Raw genomic sequence first — 20,545 nt, forward strand, 5'->3', positions numbered from 1 at the left:
CAAGATAGTGCCAAATGTCCCCTGAGGGTGCAGGGGGTGGAAGTGCAGAGTACTACTCAAGAACCACTACTCTAAATATACTAAATGTGTTAATCACCAAGTGAAGAAAGAAGTAGTTTCTTTGGATCACTACTGAGATATAAATTATACCTAGGTTCAATCGTCTACAAAACATTCCACACATTCACCATTCATATGTTGTTGCTGTTGTTTTAGTCACTGAGTCATGTCCGACTCCTTTGCAACCCCACAGACTGTAGCCTGCCAGGCTCCTCTGTCTATGGAATTTTCCAGGCAAGAATATTGAAATGGGTTGCCATTTCCTTCTTCAGTCACCTCATATATAACAATAATTTCAATTTTCACATAAATTTACTATTTCCAGCATAACAAAAAATAGAAATCCTTAAAAGATTAAGCCAAGTGTCCACACACACACAAAAATATGATATTAAGTACATTTATACAAATTAAGAGGTGAAAAAAAACTTAATAAGACAGAAGAAAATTAATATCCTAAAGTTCCTAGACTGGCATGCACTTTGCATATCTAATCTCATTAATTTCTATTTACAACAGTATGGCAGACATTTTTGAAAAGTTTCCTCTGCTAAAATATGATAACTTTATAGACTACTAAAAAAATAGAAGAAAAACCCTAATAGCCAATATTTCTAGAAAAATCCTAGTTGTTAACACTTCTAATAAATCTCAAAGGACTCCCCCTTTACAAGAGAAAAAAAACAAAGATAAAAAGTAAAAGTGAACTGAAACTAGAAGAGTGGCCTACGTTATACAAAAAATTCAGTATTGCTCAGAAGGCAAATATAACAATAGCTAAGACAATGTGAGAGGTAATCCTGAGCTATCCCTATTAAACCCAAGACTTTGGATGAAGAATTAAGAAGCTTCAGGGTGGCAATATACCTAGATCCCAGCAGTAGAATATGCAAATTCTCTCAAGAAAAATGCATTTATAATTTACAAATTATGCTATGAGGATTTGGAAATATTAAGTTCAATAAAAGATGAGACTACAATAAAAATCATTACATAAGAGCAAATCATTACTGAGCTTGAGACAGTAGAACACAGATGTATGCCCCCTCTTCCAATGACTTTAGTTACTGGATTTATCAAATACAAAATATAAAGTAAACATAGCATATAGGAAATGTTAAATGGTGGAATAAAAATGAACAGGAAATATGAAATTATCAGAATAAACTGGTAAATCTAAAAGTCAGAACTTATAAAAATGAAAATTTATAAATGTGGAAATCAAAAATTTAACAAATTAGTTAAAGGGCAAATTAAACATACCAGAAGAGAGATTTGGGGAATGAGAAAACAGAAGAAATAGCCCAGAAGGCAGCACAGATGCATAAGGAGATAGAAAAGACAAGGATTAAAAAAAAAAAAAAAAGAGTGGGGGACACTATTACAAGGTGTAATCAGTATTCTTGCTTTTGCAAGAAAGAATTCAAAGAATGAAGGACAAGCAATATTAAAGAGCTAATAATAGCTGAGATTTTTACAATCCAATGAAAGTCATGCATCTACAAATATAGGAAACACAGCTTATGAAAATGAGCACAAATAAAATTTATACTTAGAAACATTTGGGTAAAACTTCAAAGATAAATAGAACATCTTAAAATCCATCAGAAAGAAAAGAAAGGAAGTGAAATCTAACTGAAAAGACTTCTTCTCACTGAAAACCAGAAAACAGTGCAATATTGTCTTTAGGAAGTTTTTAAAAAACTAAAAATTAACAGTTGTGAATCCAGCAAAAATATCTTTGAAGTGTAAGACAAAATAACAATTTCAGATTAAAAACTGAAGTTTAGCCCCAGGAGATCTTCACTAAAGAAACATATAGTTGGCCTTCTGTGTCCCTGGGTTCTACATCCAGGTACTCAACCAACTGCAGATCAAAAACAATTCCACGAAGCTCAAAAAAGCAAAATTGGAATTTGCAATGTGCCCAGCAACTATTTGGGTGGTGCTAGTGGTAAAGAATCTGCCTCCCAGTACAGGAGACATAAGAGACGTAGGTTTGATCCCTGAGTCAGGAAGATCCCCTGGAAGAGGACATGGCAGCCCACCCTAGTATTCTTTCCTGGAGAATCCCACAGACAGAGGAATCTGGTGGGCTACAGTCCATAGGGTCACAACTGGGCATGCACACACCATTCCATGTTCTGCTTGTGGTGGTAGTTACATGCATCTATACAGATGTTAAGACTCCCAGAACTACACAACAAAAAAGTTGCTTTTAATGTACGCCAACTTAAGAGTCCATGTTACTATCTACAGTAACCACAATTTTCACACAAACTAAAATTTTTCATTGGCAGACCACCTTTCCTTCTCCATCTACCAAATCTGATTATTTATTTAAATGAATGAAATCCTCAAGTAACCAAAACTGAATTATTCATTTATCTAGTTATTTTCAGGATACACTCCTGAAAGCTGGTGCCATTTCCCCATTTTTTGCTAAGCCAAGTCTAGCTATCATGTGAATCCAGTGTTTATAAAACACTTTACTGTAATGACATTAGTCATAACTATTGGATCAAAGCGTTACACAAATAAACCACATCATTTTTACAGTGCCAATACTGAAGTACCACCCATTCTGGATCCTAAAATACACATTTTAAGTCTCCAGTTTAGTGAAAAAAAAAAAATTAATAGTGACTATTTAATAACAGCAGTATTGATGTTTTGAAAGCATGTTTGCCACTTAATTGGCTTCAAGAAGTTTCAAAGTCATCTACTGGTAGAGCCCAATATGTTTTTGCAGCATAATTAAGTCATATGCAGATCCCCAGGAGTTTCAGTTTTAAGGACCACCACCCAGGTATGACTGCAACCAGATGGTGTGACTCATTCCATATGTCCACCAGTATGTTACTCTTAACTATGCCTCAAACAATCTTGCAAATAGCCATTTGTTCAACTCAAAAAACAATGTGTGCTGGATGAATAAGTAAGAAAGCTCATTTAGCTAGTTTTATTCACTGCTTTTCTCCTGCTGGAGGAAAAGCTGGTTCAAATATTTCATTAGGCTGTGGAAATTTAAGTGGTTTGCTAACGCTGGCATTAAGTTAAGAATGCCAATTTGACATTTAAATCTATCCCAATCTTACGGAATAAAAATATTGTATATAAATGTTCTGTATTATATAAATTATACATTTAAAATCTACAACAAATAGAAGATGCCTTTAACAAGTTACCAAAAATCTATAGATTTTTAATACCAAGATCTGTATATATTAGATAGTCCAGATATTAGTTTATCCAGAACTCAACTTTAAAATACACACACACACACACCCCCATGGTGCAAACCATAATTTCTATTTGGAGTTTTTATTTTTAAAAGCCAGCAACACTACACTGAAAGGTCCTTGTAACATTTAGGGCAAGAACCTAAAAAAACAATACTCGGGTAACAATTTAAACCTAACTAATGCATTCCTGTTAACAGTGGACAAAACCCAAGAATGTCTTTACTACCTCTCTAAACCCTACTGAAAAGATAGCAAAGGAATAAAAAGTCATTCTTCCACAAAGAGAGGAATAGAGAACAAGGAGGGAACCCAAAGGCATACAGAAAATACAATACCAGCAGTAACCAACTATTCAGAGTAAAGAAAGCTAAAACGAAGCTCCTGTAGAGGTGGGAGAAGCCAACTAGAAGATGACTCCCACCACAGAATCCCTAAGAGTCACAAAAGCAATCAAGCCACAAGTTGGGGGATTTATGCAGGCTCAAAATTAGATTTCCAATTTCCCTACTTCCAAAAGACTGCTCCCCAGTGGCTCAGCTGATAAGAATCTGCCTGCAATGCAGGAGATCCAGGTTTGATCCCTGGGTCAGGAAGATCCCCTGGAGAAGGGAATGGCAACCCACTCCAGGATTCTTGCCTGAAGAATCCTATGGACAGAGGAGCCTGGCAAGCTACAGTTTATAAGATTTCAAAGAGTCAGACACGACTGAAGCAACTGAGCACACACACATACCAAATGCTAGGTAGGAAAATTTAATCTGCAGTGGTGGTGGTTGTAGTTCAGTCGCCAAATCGTGTCTGACTCTTTGCGACCCCGTAGTCTGCAGCACACCAGGTTCCTCCATCCTCCCCTATCTCTCAGAGTTTGCTCAAATTTCATGCCCATTGAGTCAGTTATGCTTTCTAACTGCTTATTTAATCTGGAGAGCCTATACCTAATACACTGTGGCACAGCTGAGGACTGCTACTGGGTATTATGCCAAAACCTGGAGACTTATCTGAGACTACACACTGAACAACAATAGATTCTATGTCCCCAGTCCCCTCCCTCAACCTGGCACTCAGAATGACAGTCAGACTTTTTTTATTCACCAAAAAGACTGGAGAAAAAAAATCTATGAACTAGAAAAAAAGCATGGATAGAAAGATCATATATACTCCCAAAGAGGGAGTGGAAAATGGGGCACAGAGAATGACTAGTAAGAATAGCATCAAACTTCTCAACAGCAATACTGAAGGTTTAAAGACAATGAAGCAATGTCTTAAAAACTGCAAGGGTTTTTTCACCTTGTGAATGTAGACAAAGTATTAATTTTAACATGAGGGCAGAATAAGACATTTTCAGCAATGCAGATATCAAAAATGATCTCCCATTAACCTTTAATCAAGAGGCTAATGGAAATGTCGGGATCCTGGAAAAAGAGGTTTCAACACAGGTTAGGCATGATGGGAATTTCCAGAACTAAGGTAGAAGAAGAAAGTCCAAAGACAACAGCTGCACAGCAGGCCTGCTGCTGCTGCTAAGTCGCTTCAGTTGTGTCTGACTCTGTGCGACCCCATAGACGGCAGCCCACGAGGCTCCCCCATCCCTGGGATTCTCCAGGCAAGAACACGGGAGTGGCTTGCCATTTCCTTCTCCAATGCATGAAAGTGAAAAGTGAAAGTGAAGTTGCTCTAGAGCACATTATTTCCAGATCAAAATGACAGAAGCACCCAGCATCTGACACACCTGATCATACTATAAAAAAGGTACATATCGCAGCCAGAGATAATTTTATGTGAGGAAATATTAATGAAATCCACATGGAAAACAAAGCAAATGAAGAAACCTAGACAATTATAAACTTCAGAGAGAAAAGTCTATATAAGAAAGAAAATGTAGTACTAACATATTATAGGACTTAGCTGAGACAGTATGTAGGAGAAGCCAATGGCACCCCACTCCAGTACTCTTATCTGGAAAATCCCATGGACGGAGGAGCCAGGTGGGCTGCAGTCCATGGGGTCGCGAAGGTCGGACACGACTGAGCGACTTCCCTTTCACTTTTCACTTTCCTGCATTGGAGAAGGAAATGGCAACCCACTCCAGTGTTCTTGCCTGGAGAATCCCAGCGATGGCGGAGCCTGGTGGGCTGCCATCTATGGGGTCACACAGAGTCGGACACGACTGAAGTGACTTAGCAGCAGCAGCAGAGACAGTATGTACATAACAGTAACATACTGTAGGACTTAGCTGAGACAGTATATACATAATAGTAACAAACTGTATGATTTAGTTGAGACAGTATGCACATAATGCAATAAGGTAAATACTTAATAGTGATTTAACCAAAACTGTGATAGTCTATTGAAGTAGATGCAGAGTACACATGCAAAGTGAGAGGAGTGTTAAGAGGGCCAAAGCCTTATCTTCACTCTTCCAGAGCAGAGAAGCCAAAGTTGAAAAAAAAAAGCTATAAGCCTGTTAGTTAGAAATACAAAGGCAAAAAGAGAAGGGAACAGACTGTCCATGATAAACAGAAATGGGGAAAGGGAAGAAGTGACTGCTGTTGCTCATTATAAGCCTTTTTAAACTATGTGCAAGTATTTTTTAAATTAAAATTAAATTAAAAAGTAAACAGAAAATATGGAAAATAAATGGTTCTTTCCCTTCAAAATGAAATTTGACACATAAACACACTGTATTCTTTAACTGAAGAAAAACCATTTCTAGAAAATATGAGGAATTTTTTTAAATTTCAAATTTCTCGTATTTCAAAAATATCAAGACTCTACTAGACATCAGCAATTTCTTTATAGAAGTACCTCTGAACACAAATGCTCCAAGTCAGAGCCAACAAGATTCATTAAGAGATAAAAGCTTGAAGAGAGAAATGAGGAAGTTTTCCCATCTTCCCACATTATTAGTTCTGCTGACTTTCTTACTTTCCCCATCAAAGATCTTGCAAAATTTAACACAAAAATGGGGCAAGAATAAAAATTTTTGGAATCTGACACTACAAGAAAAATCCCTCTTCTTTTCCTAAACATGTATGTTTCACTATGACTTCCATACCTGGTCTTCTATCTCCCTCTACAGAACCTAGACAGCATATTAAAAAGCAGAGACATTACTTTGGCAACAAAGGTCTGTCTAGTCAAGGCTATGGTTTTCCCAGTGGTAACGTATGGATGTGACAGTTGGACTGTAAAGAAAGCTGAGCGCTGAAGAATTGATGCTTTTGAACTGTGGTGTTGGAGAAGACTCTTGAGAGTCCCTTGGACTGCAAGGAGATCCAACCAGTCCATTCTAAAGGAGATCAGTCCTGGGTGTTCTTTGGAAGGACTGATGTTGAAGCTGAAACTCCAATACTTTGGCCACCTGATGTGAAGAGCTGACTCATTTAAAAAGCTCCTGACGCTGGGAAACATTGAGAGCAGGAGGAGAAGGGGACGACAGAGGGTGAGAATGGTTGGATGGCATCACTGACTCAACAGACATGAGTTTGAGTAAACTCCAGGAGTTGGTCATGGACAGGGAGGCCTGGTGTGCTGCGGTTCATGGGGTCGCAGACAGTCAGATATGACTGAGTGACTGAACTGAACTACAGAATAAAACCTATTACCTTTTCTGCACAAAAAGTGAAAGTGGCTCAGCCCTGTCCAGCTCTTTGCAACCCCATGGACTATTCAGTCCATGGAATTCTCCAAGTTAGAATACTGGAGTAGGCAGCTTTTCCCTTCTCCAGGGGATCTTTCCAACCCAGGGATAGAACCCAGGTGTCTGGAATTGCAGGAGGATTCTTTATCAGCTGAGTCACAACAGAAGCCCAAGAATATTGGAGTGGGTAGCCTATCCTTTCTCCAGCGGGTATTCCCAACCCAGGAATCAAACCAGGATCTCCTGCATTGCAGGCAGATTCTTTACCACCTGAGATATCAGGGAAGCTCTTCTGCATAAAGGCCTTAAATTACTCAAAGATAGTGACCACATGTACAGCTCCGTAACCCCACTCCCTAGTTTTTTCTTTTTTAAGCTAATATACTTCTGGTCCCTGGAGCTATTCCGCTCATTCAGAATTTCAAACCTCCTTATCATCCTAACCAATTTTCTTACACCATGCTCCAGTTTGTTAATTCATCTCTTAAGCTAAGTAACTAGAATAAAAGCAAAGAGTAATTACGACTTCCTTCCCTGTAAAAGACAGTTATGATACCAATCAAAAGGAGACCATGTCTTACGCAGGAGTCTTTGGAAAAACACATTCTAACTTAAAAACAAAACAAAACAAAAAAAATTCATTCCCCATATATAGAACAATTCAAATAAGGTTCCCACCCCTCCTCTACTCTAAGTTAATAAATTTCATTCTAATCATGTCCAAGCAGGTGTTTTTAGGGTAACAGCTCTCATGAGTGAGGCTGAAAAGGATGTCTGGAGGAACCTATTAAACAAAGTACCCAAAGTTATGAACCATTTATCTTTTTTATATACATTAGAGGAATCCAAGGTGTATCAATCCTAGACAACGATTGATTTGATCAGGTGGACTGGGAAATGCATAACTGAGTGGGGGAAAAAACAAGCTAATGGCACCTAGTACTGAATATCTCCACAGAAGCTTCTTAAGAATGTAAGCATTATACATGTTGTACAGAAAAGACAGAAAATTATCACTTTGGGTATTTGCTTATTTTCCAAAGACTGTACTGAAACTAGACACAGAAGTTTCTAAAGAGGCAAAATATTTAAATTGAGGTCCAGAGGTCAGCAAGTTTCTTAAAAGAATGCTTTAATTCTTTTTATTTGTAAAACAACTCACTAATATTTAAAATTTTAATATAAATTTAATTAGATAAATGATACAACCACTGATTAAAGGTCAAAGTGCTTACAAGCACACCGAACCAAATTCACAGACAAATGAAAGAAGAACACAGACAAACAATATAAAAATGCGTGGTAGCAAGTTAAGGTCAAATGATGTCACCATCCCTTGGGTTCCAAAGGACACCAAGACAGGAGGTGCTCACAACAGTTAAGAAGAGTCTCTCTCGATCAGTTTGCTGAATAATCCACGTTTATCTTTCCTGCTAAAAAACCTATAGCAAACGCCTATTCCACAATGAACATTCATGCTAGAAGGTCCTATCTCTTGCTCCTTTCAACTGAGTTTTATGCTTATCTAGAGTCGTTTCATATACTACTAAATCATATTTACTTGGTATAGTATTTGGCAGGTTTTTGTTGTTGTTCAGTTGCTAAGTCATCTCCAATTCTGAGAACCCATGGACCTTCTGTCCAGGCTCTTCTGCCAGGCTCCTGTGCACTGATTTCTCAGGCAAGAATATATGGAGTGGGTTGCCATTTCCTTCTCCAGATCTTCCCACCCAGATAAAGAATCTGAATCTCCTGCATTGGCAGGTGGTTGGTCCAACAGGGAAGCTCTATTTGATAGATATATAGTTTAATTAAACATTATATAAAACAATCACTTGAGTAAGAACTGTTTCCATGAAAATGAAGTATTTTAAAAACTCCACCAAATAGTCACTATGAAAAGCTGTTACTCAACTGTAGACAAGAAATGTAAAACATCTAAACTGAAAAGAGATCTAGAACAATTCAGCACTCAAACCGCTTTAAAAGTAGCTTAAAATTATAAAAATCTTTTATAACACAAAGTGAGTCTAAATTGTATCAAGGGGACGAAAATCTCATCAGCGGAACCATATTCAAAGAAAAGTCCTAGGTGTTACATAACGCTCTGGCAAATTAACAATTATATGCTAAAATTCAAAAACCTAAATTTTATCTGTGTGTATGTTTTTTAATGACTGTCTTTTTTGATAAACCTAATGACTATCACTGTTTTTTTTCACTGCCTTTTTGGATAAATCTAACCACTATCAATCCTGAACACATGGTATGAGGGGTTTTAATTACAGTTCAAACACAAAAAATAGCAAAGTAATTAATTCCGGACAGGACAGATGTGCCAAATTCAAAAGAATCAATATCAGAACCAATCGCACCATAACCCATCACACTCACAACACATGACATTAGTTTTTGAAGAAATTCAAAGAGCAGACATTTGAAGCTAGCTAAAACTACAATTTAAAGAAAAGCATGACATAACTATAAAACACAAAAATACACAATACATTAATAAACTGCCTGTCCTGCCCTTTAATATCCAATGAAGTAAAATCCACCATTTAAATCCCCCAAATACAGAATTCACAACAATTTACAATAAGCATTAGAGTGTAAGCTAACTTTACAATTTAAAGTTGTTAAGGATTACACTACTTTTCTTTATGACGGTTACTAGAATAACGCCTGACACAAGACTACTTAGTAATTGTAGCTTGTAATTATTATCTTATTTTTCATTTAAATATTTTAATTTTTGTATCCCCTGGATACATGTACTAGTGCCTGGACTTAATGAATATTTACTTAAAAAAAACCTCTGCCCTTCACAATTGAAAAAGTTATCAAAATAGCTTTCCCACTTAAACTGAAATTGTACTACACTGTCAAAGTATTTTCACTGAATGTACCCATGCTGCCGCTGCTGCTAAGTCACTTCAGTCATGTCCGACTCTGTGCAACCCCACAGACGGCAGCCCACCAGGCTCCGCCGTCCCTGGGATTCTCCAGGCAAGAACACTGGAGTGGGTTGCCATTTCCTTCTCCAATGCATGAAAGTGAAAAGTGAAAGTGAAGTCACTCAGTGGTGTCCGACTCTTAGTGACCCCATGGACTGCAGCCCACCAGGCTCCTCGGTCCATGGGATTTTTCAGGCAAGAGTACTGCTAGTGTACCAAAAAAAGTGAAAAGGGAATCAAAGATGTAAACTGCCACTTGTGACATCCATGAGGTTCTGAATATTATACACAGAGGTCCAAAAGGGTATTTGATTCAATCTACTCAAATGCTAGTGAATATATAAAAACAAATGCCTCTTTTCAATTGCCCAACTTTAATTTTAAAGTAAAAATTCTTATTAATAAAGATTCATCATAAGACTCAAAATGCACACAAAATTGAGTGTAGGTTACTATCTGTTTACATTTATCTACCTGTGAAATCCAAGTTTAAATGCACTGTCTACATAAAAGGGCTGGTATTAAGCAGCTGGACTAGATGTTTCTCAAATGTTATTTTTTATTTTTATCTAAACTCTCTCTGCAAACTAAATGAATCATTTTTTAAGTATAGAACAATTCTTATATTATTTACCAATTAATTAATGCTAACAATCTCCACAAAATAAATAATTTGGTCTAAACCTAGTCTTTTCATCAACTATAAGTTCGTTAACATGAAGGCGATATTTTATGCTGGCTATAATGGAATGCCATTTATAAGTCTGAATAGTTCCATAGATAGAAGCAGCAAGAATGACAAGTCAATCTGTTAGAACACCCCCTTTCTACCTCAGTGACAGTTTAATATACCTAAATCTGAAGTCTATTTTAAAGTTTCACAATCTTAATTCATTTACATATTTTAAATAAGCATCATACAAGCACAGAGTGCAATCATCTGGAAAAAAAAAACAGGAAATAAAAGATCAGCTCTGAGTCTAGTAATATTAACAAGATACTTGTTCAATTTATTTAACAAAGATACTGCTAAATAATAAAAAGGCATTTGACTATCTTAAAATTCATAATAGCAGATCAGATCAGATCAGTCACTCAGTCGTGTCTGACTCTGCGACCCCATGAATCGCAGCACGCCAGGCCTCCCTGTCCATCACCAACTCCCAGAGTTCACTCAGACTCGTCCATCGAGTCAGTGATGCCATCCAACCATCTCATCCTCTGTCGTCCCCTTCTCCTTCTGCCCCCCATCCCTCCCAGCAGCAGAGTCTTTTCCAATGAGTCAACTCTGCGCATGAGGTGGCCAAAGTACTGGAGTTTCAGCTTTAGCATCAGTCCTTCCAAAGAAATCCCAGGGCTGATCTCCTTTAGAATGGACTGGCTGGATCTCCTTGCAGTCCAAGGGACTCTCAAGAGTCTTCTCCAACACCACAGTTCAAAAGCATCAATTCTTCAGCGCTCAGTCTTCTTCACAGTCCAACTCTCACATCCATACATGACCACAGGAAAAACCGTAGTCAGTCAGTTTTCATTCCAATCCCAAAGAAAGGCAATGCCAAAGAATGCTCAAACTACCACACAGTTGCACTCATCTCACACGCTAGTAAAGTAATGCTCAAAATTCTCCAAGACAGGCTTCAGCAATACGTGAACTGTGAACTTCCTGATATTCAAGCTGGTTTTAGAAAAGGCAGGGGAACCAGAGATCAAATTGCCAACATCCGCTGGATCATGGAAAAAGCAAAAGAGTTCCAGAAAAACATCTATTTCTGCTTTATTGACTATGCCAAAGCCTTTGACTGTGTGGATCACAATAAACTGTGGAAAATTCTGAAAGAGATGGGAATACCAGACCACCTGACCTGCCTCTTGAGAAATTTGTATGCAGGTCAGGAAGCAACAGTTAGAACTGGACATGGACCAACAGACTGGTTCCAAATAGGAAAAGGAGTTTGTCAAGGCTGTATATTGTCACCCTGTTTATTTAACTTATAATAGCAGATACGATTTATTATGTATCAGCATTTTCTAGGCACATCAAGGTTTCTGAAAGGCAGCTAACATGCCTCAATTCATGTATGTATATTCCCTGCTTAGCCCCATGCTCAAAAATAATATATGCTCAATTAATATTCAATGAAGTGTACCATTTAATCCTTTGAACAAACTTAAGGCATATTTTATCATCCTCTTCTCACAAATAAAGAAGCTGAGGGGATGGATCCAGGCCAACCCACACACAGTGGTCTTGCTCAATACTTTACCTTTGCTTAATACTTTGCCCTAAGTCACAAAGCTGGGCTTTCCTGATAGCTCAGTTGGTAAAGAATCCACCTGCAATGCAGGAGACCCCAGTTCAATTCTTGGGTCAGAAAGACCCGCTGGAGAAGGGATAGGCTATCCACTTCAGTATTCTTGGGCTTCCCTTGTGGCTCAGCTGGTAAAGAATCCACCTGCAATGCAGGACACCTGGGTTCAATCCCGGGGTTGGGAAGATCCCCTGGAGAAGGGCAAGGCTACCCACTCCAGTATTCTGACCTGGAGAATTGCATGGACTGTATAGTCACTCCATGGGGTTGCAAAGAGTTGGACACAACTGAGCAACTTTCACTTTCAAGTCACAAAGCTAGTGGTAGAGTTAAAATCTGACTTCATAATAAATATTCTTTCAATTACAGCATGTCATCTAAATATCAAAGACATAATTATCATTAAACTCAATAGCTATTATTCTTTAAGTATTTTCCTATATTATTGCTTTTCAAAGAAAAAATCCTCAGGAATTATTGTTCTTCCAGAATTTCTGAGTAGACATTTCATCTGGGATCCAGTCTTTCCTCCACAAGGATCCCACATTTCTGATTTGGGAATTCTATTTGGGATCTTTGTTATTCCAATAGTATCATCGTACAACATATCCAATGAGGGTACTGGTTCTATGCAATCATATGACCTAACCCAATCCAGAATGAATTGCACAATTTCTGGAAGAGTTGTAACAGTAATATAAATTAAGGCAACTGGGAGCAGCCGTCTTTGAATGAGGGAAATCTAGGCAACATCATTAAATCAGAGCATAAAGTTTCATTTTAAGACAAACAATACATTCCCCTCATATTCTTAAACCAACTTCAGTCACACTGAGTTAAATCTAAAGAATCCAAATCGATAAATTTTTTTATAAGGGTGCTTCTCATTTTATCATCTTTCATACATTGTTCCCTACTCATGGAATGTCCTGTCCCCTTCGTTAATAATGCTTCTCACCTACTGGGCAGCTATTATTAATATATATCCCAAGAGTCATGTGAGATGTCAGACATACAATATCTCTAATATTGAAAACTAACCTACATCCAAAATGCATAAGGTAAACCTCATCCTTGCCTTTCAAATGTGAGAAAATTCACACTCATAGAGGCTGAATGACATTCTCAATACTACACAGCTAATAAGTGGAGCCAGGATTCAAAACCAACTTTATCCAGTTCATAAGCATTAGTATTTGTTCTTTCACTACATAAAGCCACTGCCATGTGGCTCTTATCTTTAAAGGTCTTTGCTCAGCCATTAAGTCTTCTGTGAAGCTTTCCCTATTCATTTACATATTTCGTGGATAGCTCATTCAAAGAAATGAAATTACAATATATTGTAACTGTTTCCATACTGAGAATGTAAGCACCTGAAATACAGTGGGATCCCAACAGGACCAGTGCCTCCCATAGTACACGAAACAGGCCAAGCAATAAATATTTGTAGACTTACAACTAAATAGATACAGAGTCCTATCTGTTACACATTAAATTCCATTAAAGTGAACAACTGGCATGTATGAGATAGCCTCTCATATATAATGTTTCTGAAATGCAAACACTCTAGGAAGAAACTTGTAAATAATTCTTCATATTACACATTTGTGGCAATAAATTCATACTTATAAACAGATACAGAAAAGTCAGAAATTCAGAAGAGTAAATATATACATTGCTGTTGTTCAGTCCCTAAGTCACGTCTGACTCTGTGATCCTGTGGACTGCAGCACACCAGGCTTCCCTGTCCTTCACTCTCTCCTAGAGTTTGCTCAAACTCATGTCCATTGAGTCGATGACACCATCCAACCTCACATTCTCTGTTGCCCCCCTTCTCCTGCGGCCCTCAATCTTTTCCAGCATCAGGGTCTTTTCCAATGAGTTGGCTCTTCGCATCAGGTGGCCAAAGTTATTAGGGCTTCAGCAACAGTCCTTCCAATAAATATTCAGGGTTGATATCCTTTAGGATGGACTAGTTTGATCTCCCTGCTGTCCAAGGGGTTCTCAAGAGTCTTCTCCAGCACCACAATTTGAAAGCATCAAGTCTTCATCAATGCTTCATAAAGCATCAATTCTTTATGATCCAACTCTCACATGCCTAAATGACTACTGGGAAAACCACAGCTTTGACTATACGGACCTTGGTCTGCAAAGAGATGTCTCTGCTTTTTTATACGCCGTCTAGGTTTGTCACAGCTTTTCCTCCAAGGAGCAAGCATCTTTTAATTTTATGGCTGCAGTCACTGTCCGCAGTGATTTTGGAGTCCAAGAAAATAAAATCTGCCACTGTTTCCTGTTTTTCCCAATTTATTTGCCATGAAGTGATGAGACTGGACATTTTTTCAAATCAAATACTTTAAATGTATTAAAGGACCTTGTGTTAAGTAAAAACACAGCCTACTTACTATGCAAAAAGTCAAGTACTACCCTCAAAACAAACTGGACTACAGCCTTCATTGTTTTAAAACCAAAGTTGCCCACAGTTTTTATTTGTAAATGTAAAGAATGAACCAGACTATCTCCTAAGCACTACCCAGCTCTAGGATTCTGTTGTAATTCAACAACATCACTAATTATCAACTTCTCAGAGTGCTTTCTTGATCCTACAATCTAAAAGTGACTTCTCAGAGAAGGTCTCTCCTCCTATCTTACTATTTCAGTGCACTCTTGCCCCTGACATTTTTCTCACTTGATTACTTACTATGTTACCATCTCCCCAACAAGAATGTAAGCACCAAGAGAACAAAAGACCTTGCTCTATTCATCAGCACTCCCCAAGGCTTTACAGAGAACCTAGTAGGCACCCAATAAATATGTTAAAGAAATAATCATCATGGGAGACATCTTTGCCCAACTTAGGAAGATGAAAAATCGTACATAACTGGGCATGCCTTACATTTTCCAAAAAAAAAAAAAAATCAAGTTTTCTCACATATTATACACTTTGCCTCAAGATAAATCTTACAAAGTTTCTGGAGGGGAAGGGGGAGACCAAATAATTGATTTCAAAGAATGGAACGAGAGAAAGAATTTGAGTAGATGTTTGACATAACAAAGGTTTTAAGACCATTTAGTAATCACCTCTTCGTTGGTAACTTACTACAAGATAATTTAGTGTATAAAAACAACTTAGTTCCAGAATCAACTATAAACTCTCAAAAAAAAAAAAAAAAAGAAAGAAAAACCTTCTATCTCAGCAACAAACATCTTAATAGAAAAAAAACAGCTTAATGAAGAAAAGAGGAACAAATGCAAACCATTCCAGTAATTCAAGACGGCAGTCTCCCTTTTCCTGAAACAATACTGTCCTCCATCTCTTCTCGTTTCTGTGTACACGACAGGACACTTGGGTATTGATGGGGAAATCTTACAGATATCACCACCACCATATGGACAATGACACAGCTCCTAGTCAGTCCCTTACTTCCATTTAAAACTTTACCCCAACTCTTCAAGGCTCTCTTTGGGTCATAAAGCTGAAGTCCCACAATCTCACGCCTGCTTTCTCTGCCTCCTTCTCCCGCAATTAAACACGGACCCTCTCCCCTCCCCTCAACTTTTCCCTTGGGATTCCCATCTCTGCCATCAAAACATTTTAACCCCGCTACTATTTCTAAGTGCTGGCTTTCTCAGTGTCCTAGGAACTCTGGATCCAAGAGAAAAAAAAAACAAACAAACATGCTAAGCGTCCCTGCTCTCTCTCCCACCCCAGCCTTACCCACCACCCCTCTACCGGGGGCCCAGCAGGTGCCTCGCTAGGGACCGCCGCGCCCCGGCCGAGAGGCGGGGCACACAAAGGACCCGCGAGGCCCTCCCAGCCTCCTCCCGTCCTCCCACTGCAGCTCCATCGGGTCTGCGCTCCCGGGCTAGCGGAGGCCCGAGGGAGGCGGGCAGGCGCCGGCTCCGCGGGGACCAGAGATGCTCACCCCGGGCGCCCTCTCCCGACCCCGACCCCGCCCACACCCCAGCCACCAAGGCTACCCACCCCCGCGCCGGGCCTGGACCCTCGCCCGGCGAAAACCGAAAGCGCATCCCCGGCCTCGCGGGCCCAGCGCATCCCGGCCCATGGTCCCGAGCCGCGTGAGGCCCCCCGCGCGGCCAACCGCTCCCCACGCCCGAGGAAGGGCCGGCCGCCCGCCCGGCCGCCCCGCACTCACAGACTGCCGGAGCAGGAGGTACAGACGAAGGAGCCGACCGTCATGTTCACGTAGGTGGGGCCGCGCTGGTCGCAGTCGAAGCACTTTCGGTTGTGCGGGAGGCCGGTCATGTCCCGCAGCATCTTCAAGTGCTTCTCCTCCTGCTTCCGCTTCGCGCTGGCCGCCATGGCCGCGGCGCCGAGCGAGGAGGCCGGCAGGGCCGGGAGCCGGGCGGCGCTGCGCCGGGGACCCTGCGGTCCCACCGGCCGCCCTGGCCGCGGCCGCCGCCCTCCGTCAGCGCGCGCCGCCCGCGCCGGACCCGGGCCGCTGCGGCTCGACTCGACCGGGCTGAGCGCGAGGCGGACACGCTGCGGAGCGAGGGCTGACGGGCCACGCGAACCGGCCCGACGGTCGTGGGACAACCGCCGCCGCCGCCTTCCCGACTTCTCCTGAGGGGAAAAGACGAGGAAGCGGGGACGGCAAGAAGAGGCCCGCCCCGGGCGGCCGGAGGCCAAGTGTCGGCTCGCGCCCTCTGCTGGCCGGGAGGAGTTACTGCGGCCGCACTTGCAGGCAAAGCGCATTAGTTGGGTTGCCTTCCTCCCCCTGCCTGAAGGGGTTCAAGGGCTGCCCAGTGCTTTGGGGATAATTCAGAGTTCATCACCCTGTGTCCTAAACAGCTCTCCATCCGTCTAGCCCAGGTTGCCTCTCTCACTTCATCCTAATCTACTCAGCCACACGGGATTTCCATTTGGATCCCGAACACAGTAAGCTCCCTCTTGAGTCAGGAACCCTTGCCGGGGCTGTACACTCTATAGCAGGGTTTCTCCGCTATGCCTCTGTTGGCATTTTGGACTAGATGATTTCTTGGTGTGGAGACTGCCCTGTGCCGTGTAGGATATTGAACGTCATCTCTGGCCTTGACCCACTAGATGCCAGAATGACCTCCCCACCCCATGCCATGTTGCTGTGGCAACCGAAAATTCCCTGAGGTTGCTAAATGTGGAGTCATGGTAGAGGGAGGTGAAATCCACCTGGCTGAGAACCACTGCTACACGTGGGAGGCTGTTATCCATGCGCCCACTGCAGGCAACTTCTGTAAGCCCAATCAACCTACTTAATATTGCAGCCCGGAGGATCTGCAACATTTCCACCTGAAAATTTCCACGTTCAGGAAAATCACCCGCAGTGAAATGGCTGTGCTGTGTTTTCTTCATAGTTCTGGCTATTTAAAATCCTGTTCCTGCTACTCTAGAAGAGATTAAGGGAAAGCAAGCCCTGCTCACTCCCTTAATCTTATCAGAGACCCCCACCTTTGACCCACTGTTATAAAGTAAATAAAATCCTACTCCTTCTTTAGTGTTTACTGTGTTTTCCCTGGGATCTCCCTTTAAGGCTCCAAATAACCTGGACCCCACTGTTTTCTTCTCTGCTCCATCCCCTAGAGCTGCAGGCTGGGTGCTTAGTATTTATGGAATGAGTGCATTATGTATCTCACTTAATCTTCACAAGATCCCTTAAGGGTAAGCCTTATGGTTCTTACAATCGGGAAGCCAACACTCTAGAGGATTAAGTAAATTTACCCTTGGATATACATGGGTTGGCCCAGACAGTCAGACTGCAGAACTCAAATCTCTTAATCACTCCAGGAATCCACAGCCAGCAGGATGTTAAAAATCATTCTTGTCCCTCGTTTCCCCAGGGAGTATCCAGGAAGACCCAGAGAGTCCAGAGTCCCTCAGCCAGTGAATAGGAAAGTAAGATTAGAATCCAGGTTTCCTATTGCCAAGGCTAGCCTCCAGATCTCCAGTGAAAGTGACTGGACAAGTCGACCAAATGAGACTTCATATTACTAGTAATAATAATGTGTTTAATAGTAAAAGAAAAGGATTGACAGATTTTGGATTGGCCAATGAATTTTTAACTTAGGCTCGACTCGTGACTCAGACAGTGAAGAATCCACCTGCAGTGCAGGAGACCCAGGTTCCATCCATGGGTTGGGAAGCTCCCCTGGAGATGGGAATGGTTACCCACTCGAGTATTCTGGCCTGGAGAATTCCATGGACAGAGGAGCCTGGTGGACTACAGTCCATGGGCTCGAAAAAAGAGGGACACAACTGAGGGAGTAACACTTTTACAATGCCATCAGCACATGTAAAAAATTAATAATTCCTTAAAATCCTCATATATCCCATCAGAGTTCAAAGTTCCAATTATCAATGTTTAAAAAAAATTTTTTTTACAGTTTATTTGAATCCCCACCTCGCAATTGAGTAATGTGTCTCATATTGTAAAATCTCTTTTAGTCTATGGTTACCCCTACATCTCCTTTTTTTTTTTTTTTAAATTTTATGTTATTTTATTGGCTGCACCATGCAGAATCCTACTTTCCTGACCTTTGATTGGACCCTTGACCCCTGCAGTGAAGGCTTAGAGTCTTAACCACTGGACCACAAAGAAGTCCCCACTATCTCCTTTTTTCCTTTCAATTAATGGTCATGTCATTTACCATTGTCTATGTCATTTAACATTTTTCTCTATCCTCTGTTTCCTAAGAAATGCATTCTTGGGTCTAATTCACTTGTATCCAGTTCAATTTTTTTTTAATTTTGGCCAAATTTTATCTTTGTGTTCTTCCATCAGGAGGTACATAATGGGCGGAGGAGGAAGAGGGGAATATCTTTCTGTCTTTTTTGACATTGATAGCCCTTGATGATTAGTGTCTAGATTTATTAATCCGTTACAGTTTACAAAATGGTAACAGTCTAACTCTGTTGTTCCTTCTTCACGTATCAGCTGAAAGAAAATGTTTTTTATAAAGAAAAACTGGCCCTTAGCCACTGTTTAGCACAGTTCATGTCAGAAAGGCAGGGTGACTGTTTGATTCCTTCTGTTTATTCACAAACTTTCAAAATAATGTATTGGTTTCCTAACACCTTGCAATGGTGAGCAATGTTTTTTTCCGTGTCATTACAAACTCAAGAATTTTTAAATGTATTTGATATATTTCACATCCTCCTTGGAGCTCACGTTGTCTCTTCATGAGTGAGGGGGAGCCTTAGAAAGTTGACTTCGGAGTCTTTTTGACAAGACTGTTGACTTAACATCAGCTGGAACGCCAAGGCAACTGGATCCTTGGCTGTCTAGGAGAGGAGAGTACTGAAATGTCCAGTCCTGGACTGACCAAGACAGAAGGCTTCACAGCCCCCCTGTGACCAAGTGTGACACCCAGCCATCTCTTACTCATCACTAACAAATGCATTCAACCCACAGCCAGTGGCTTCCTTGTTTCTATATTTGTAATGCTCACTTGTTTGTATGTTTTCTGATTGTTCATCTCTCCATGGTCTAACATCTAATAAATGCCAAAATCAGAAGGCGTGACTGCAGCCCCTTGTATAAACAGTTTAATAAGTGGTTGTTGTGGTGTTGTTGTTGTTGTGTTGTTGTTGTTGTTGTTGTTTAAAGAATCAGGAGTCGGTATTTCCAGACTGTCATTCTTTAGGAAGGTGAAGTTCAGGTGACGTCCAAAGTGTTTTCTCCAAATGAAGCTGAAAGTCCGTATGACCTGCTGAATTTTAGCTTTTTTAATCTCCCATATAATATCAAAGTAGGTTTCTACTCTCTCAGATCCCAAGGAGAATTTGTGGTGTATAAGGCAAGGCTATTTATTTATTTGTCTTGACTATCACAACAAAAGGAGGTATTTTTGTCCCTATCTCATATATGAGGAAGCTGAGGCTGTGAAGTGCCGGCGTACCCAAGGCCAGAAATGAAGCATGAGGCTGAATTCAAACCCAGATCCAGATGCAAGGTGCCAGCTTCTACTTCTAGTAACTGAATACTGATTCTGCTTATTGGATTTGCACAGAAGTTACCTTCAGAAAAGTTAGCTCTGCAGCCAGTGATCTTTCCCAATGCAAAAATGATTCTGGCATTCTCAGTCTCCTCTCCCTGCCTTTCAGAGACTTCCCATTGCTAGGAAGATAAAGACCCTAAGAAACCCAGAAGCCTTGTGGTCCAACCCGAGTTCTTTCACCCAACACACAGTGAGGCCAAACAAACTAAAAAGTCAGAGTTTGGAGCAGAGAAAGGTTCATTCCAGGGCTTCCCCAGTGGCTCAGCGGTAAAGAATCCGCCTGCAGTACAAGAGATGCAAGAGATGTGGGTTCGATCCCTGGGTCAGGAAGATCCCCTGGAG

At 40.7% G+C, this 20,545-nt stretch overlaps 1 protein-coding gene across 12 annotated transcripts in view; it reads right to left on the reverse strand.

Moving 5' to 3' along the window:
- Positions 1-16,659, reverse strand: part of AGFG1 (ArfGAP with FG repeats 1) — a 74,461-nt gene extending 57,802 nt beyond the window's left edge. For 11 of the 12 annotated variants that reach the window (XM_086337687.1, XM_086337680.1, XM_086337669.1 and 8 more), the window contains exon 1: positions 16,369-16,659. Coding sequence is in view for 10 of the 12 variants with exons in the window: in XM_086337680.1 (XP_086193806.1) it covers positions 16,369-16,535 (167 nt within the window). In the remaining 2 variants the exon portion in view is untranslated. The remainder of the gene's footprint in view (positions 1-16,368) is intronic. The other variant, XM_086337682.1, reaches the window with a different exon arrangement.
- Between the last annotated feature and the right edge of the window lie 3,886 nt (positions 16,660-20,545).

Source organism: Bos grunniens, chromosome 2 (assembly GCF_055505025.1).
Source record: "Bos grunniens cultivar Pamir isolate PY7600 chromosome 2, Bosgru_T2T1.0, whole genome shotgun sequence".
Taxonomy (NCBI): Eukaryota; Metazoa; Chordata; class Mammalia; order Artiodactyla; family Bovidae; genus Bos; species Bos grunniens.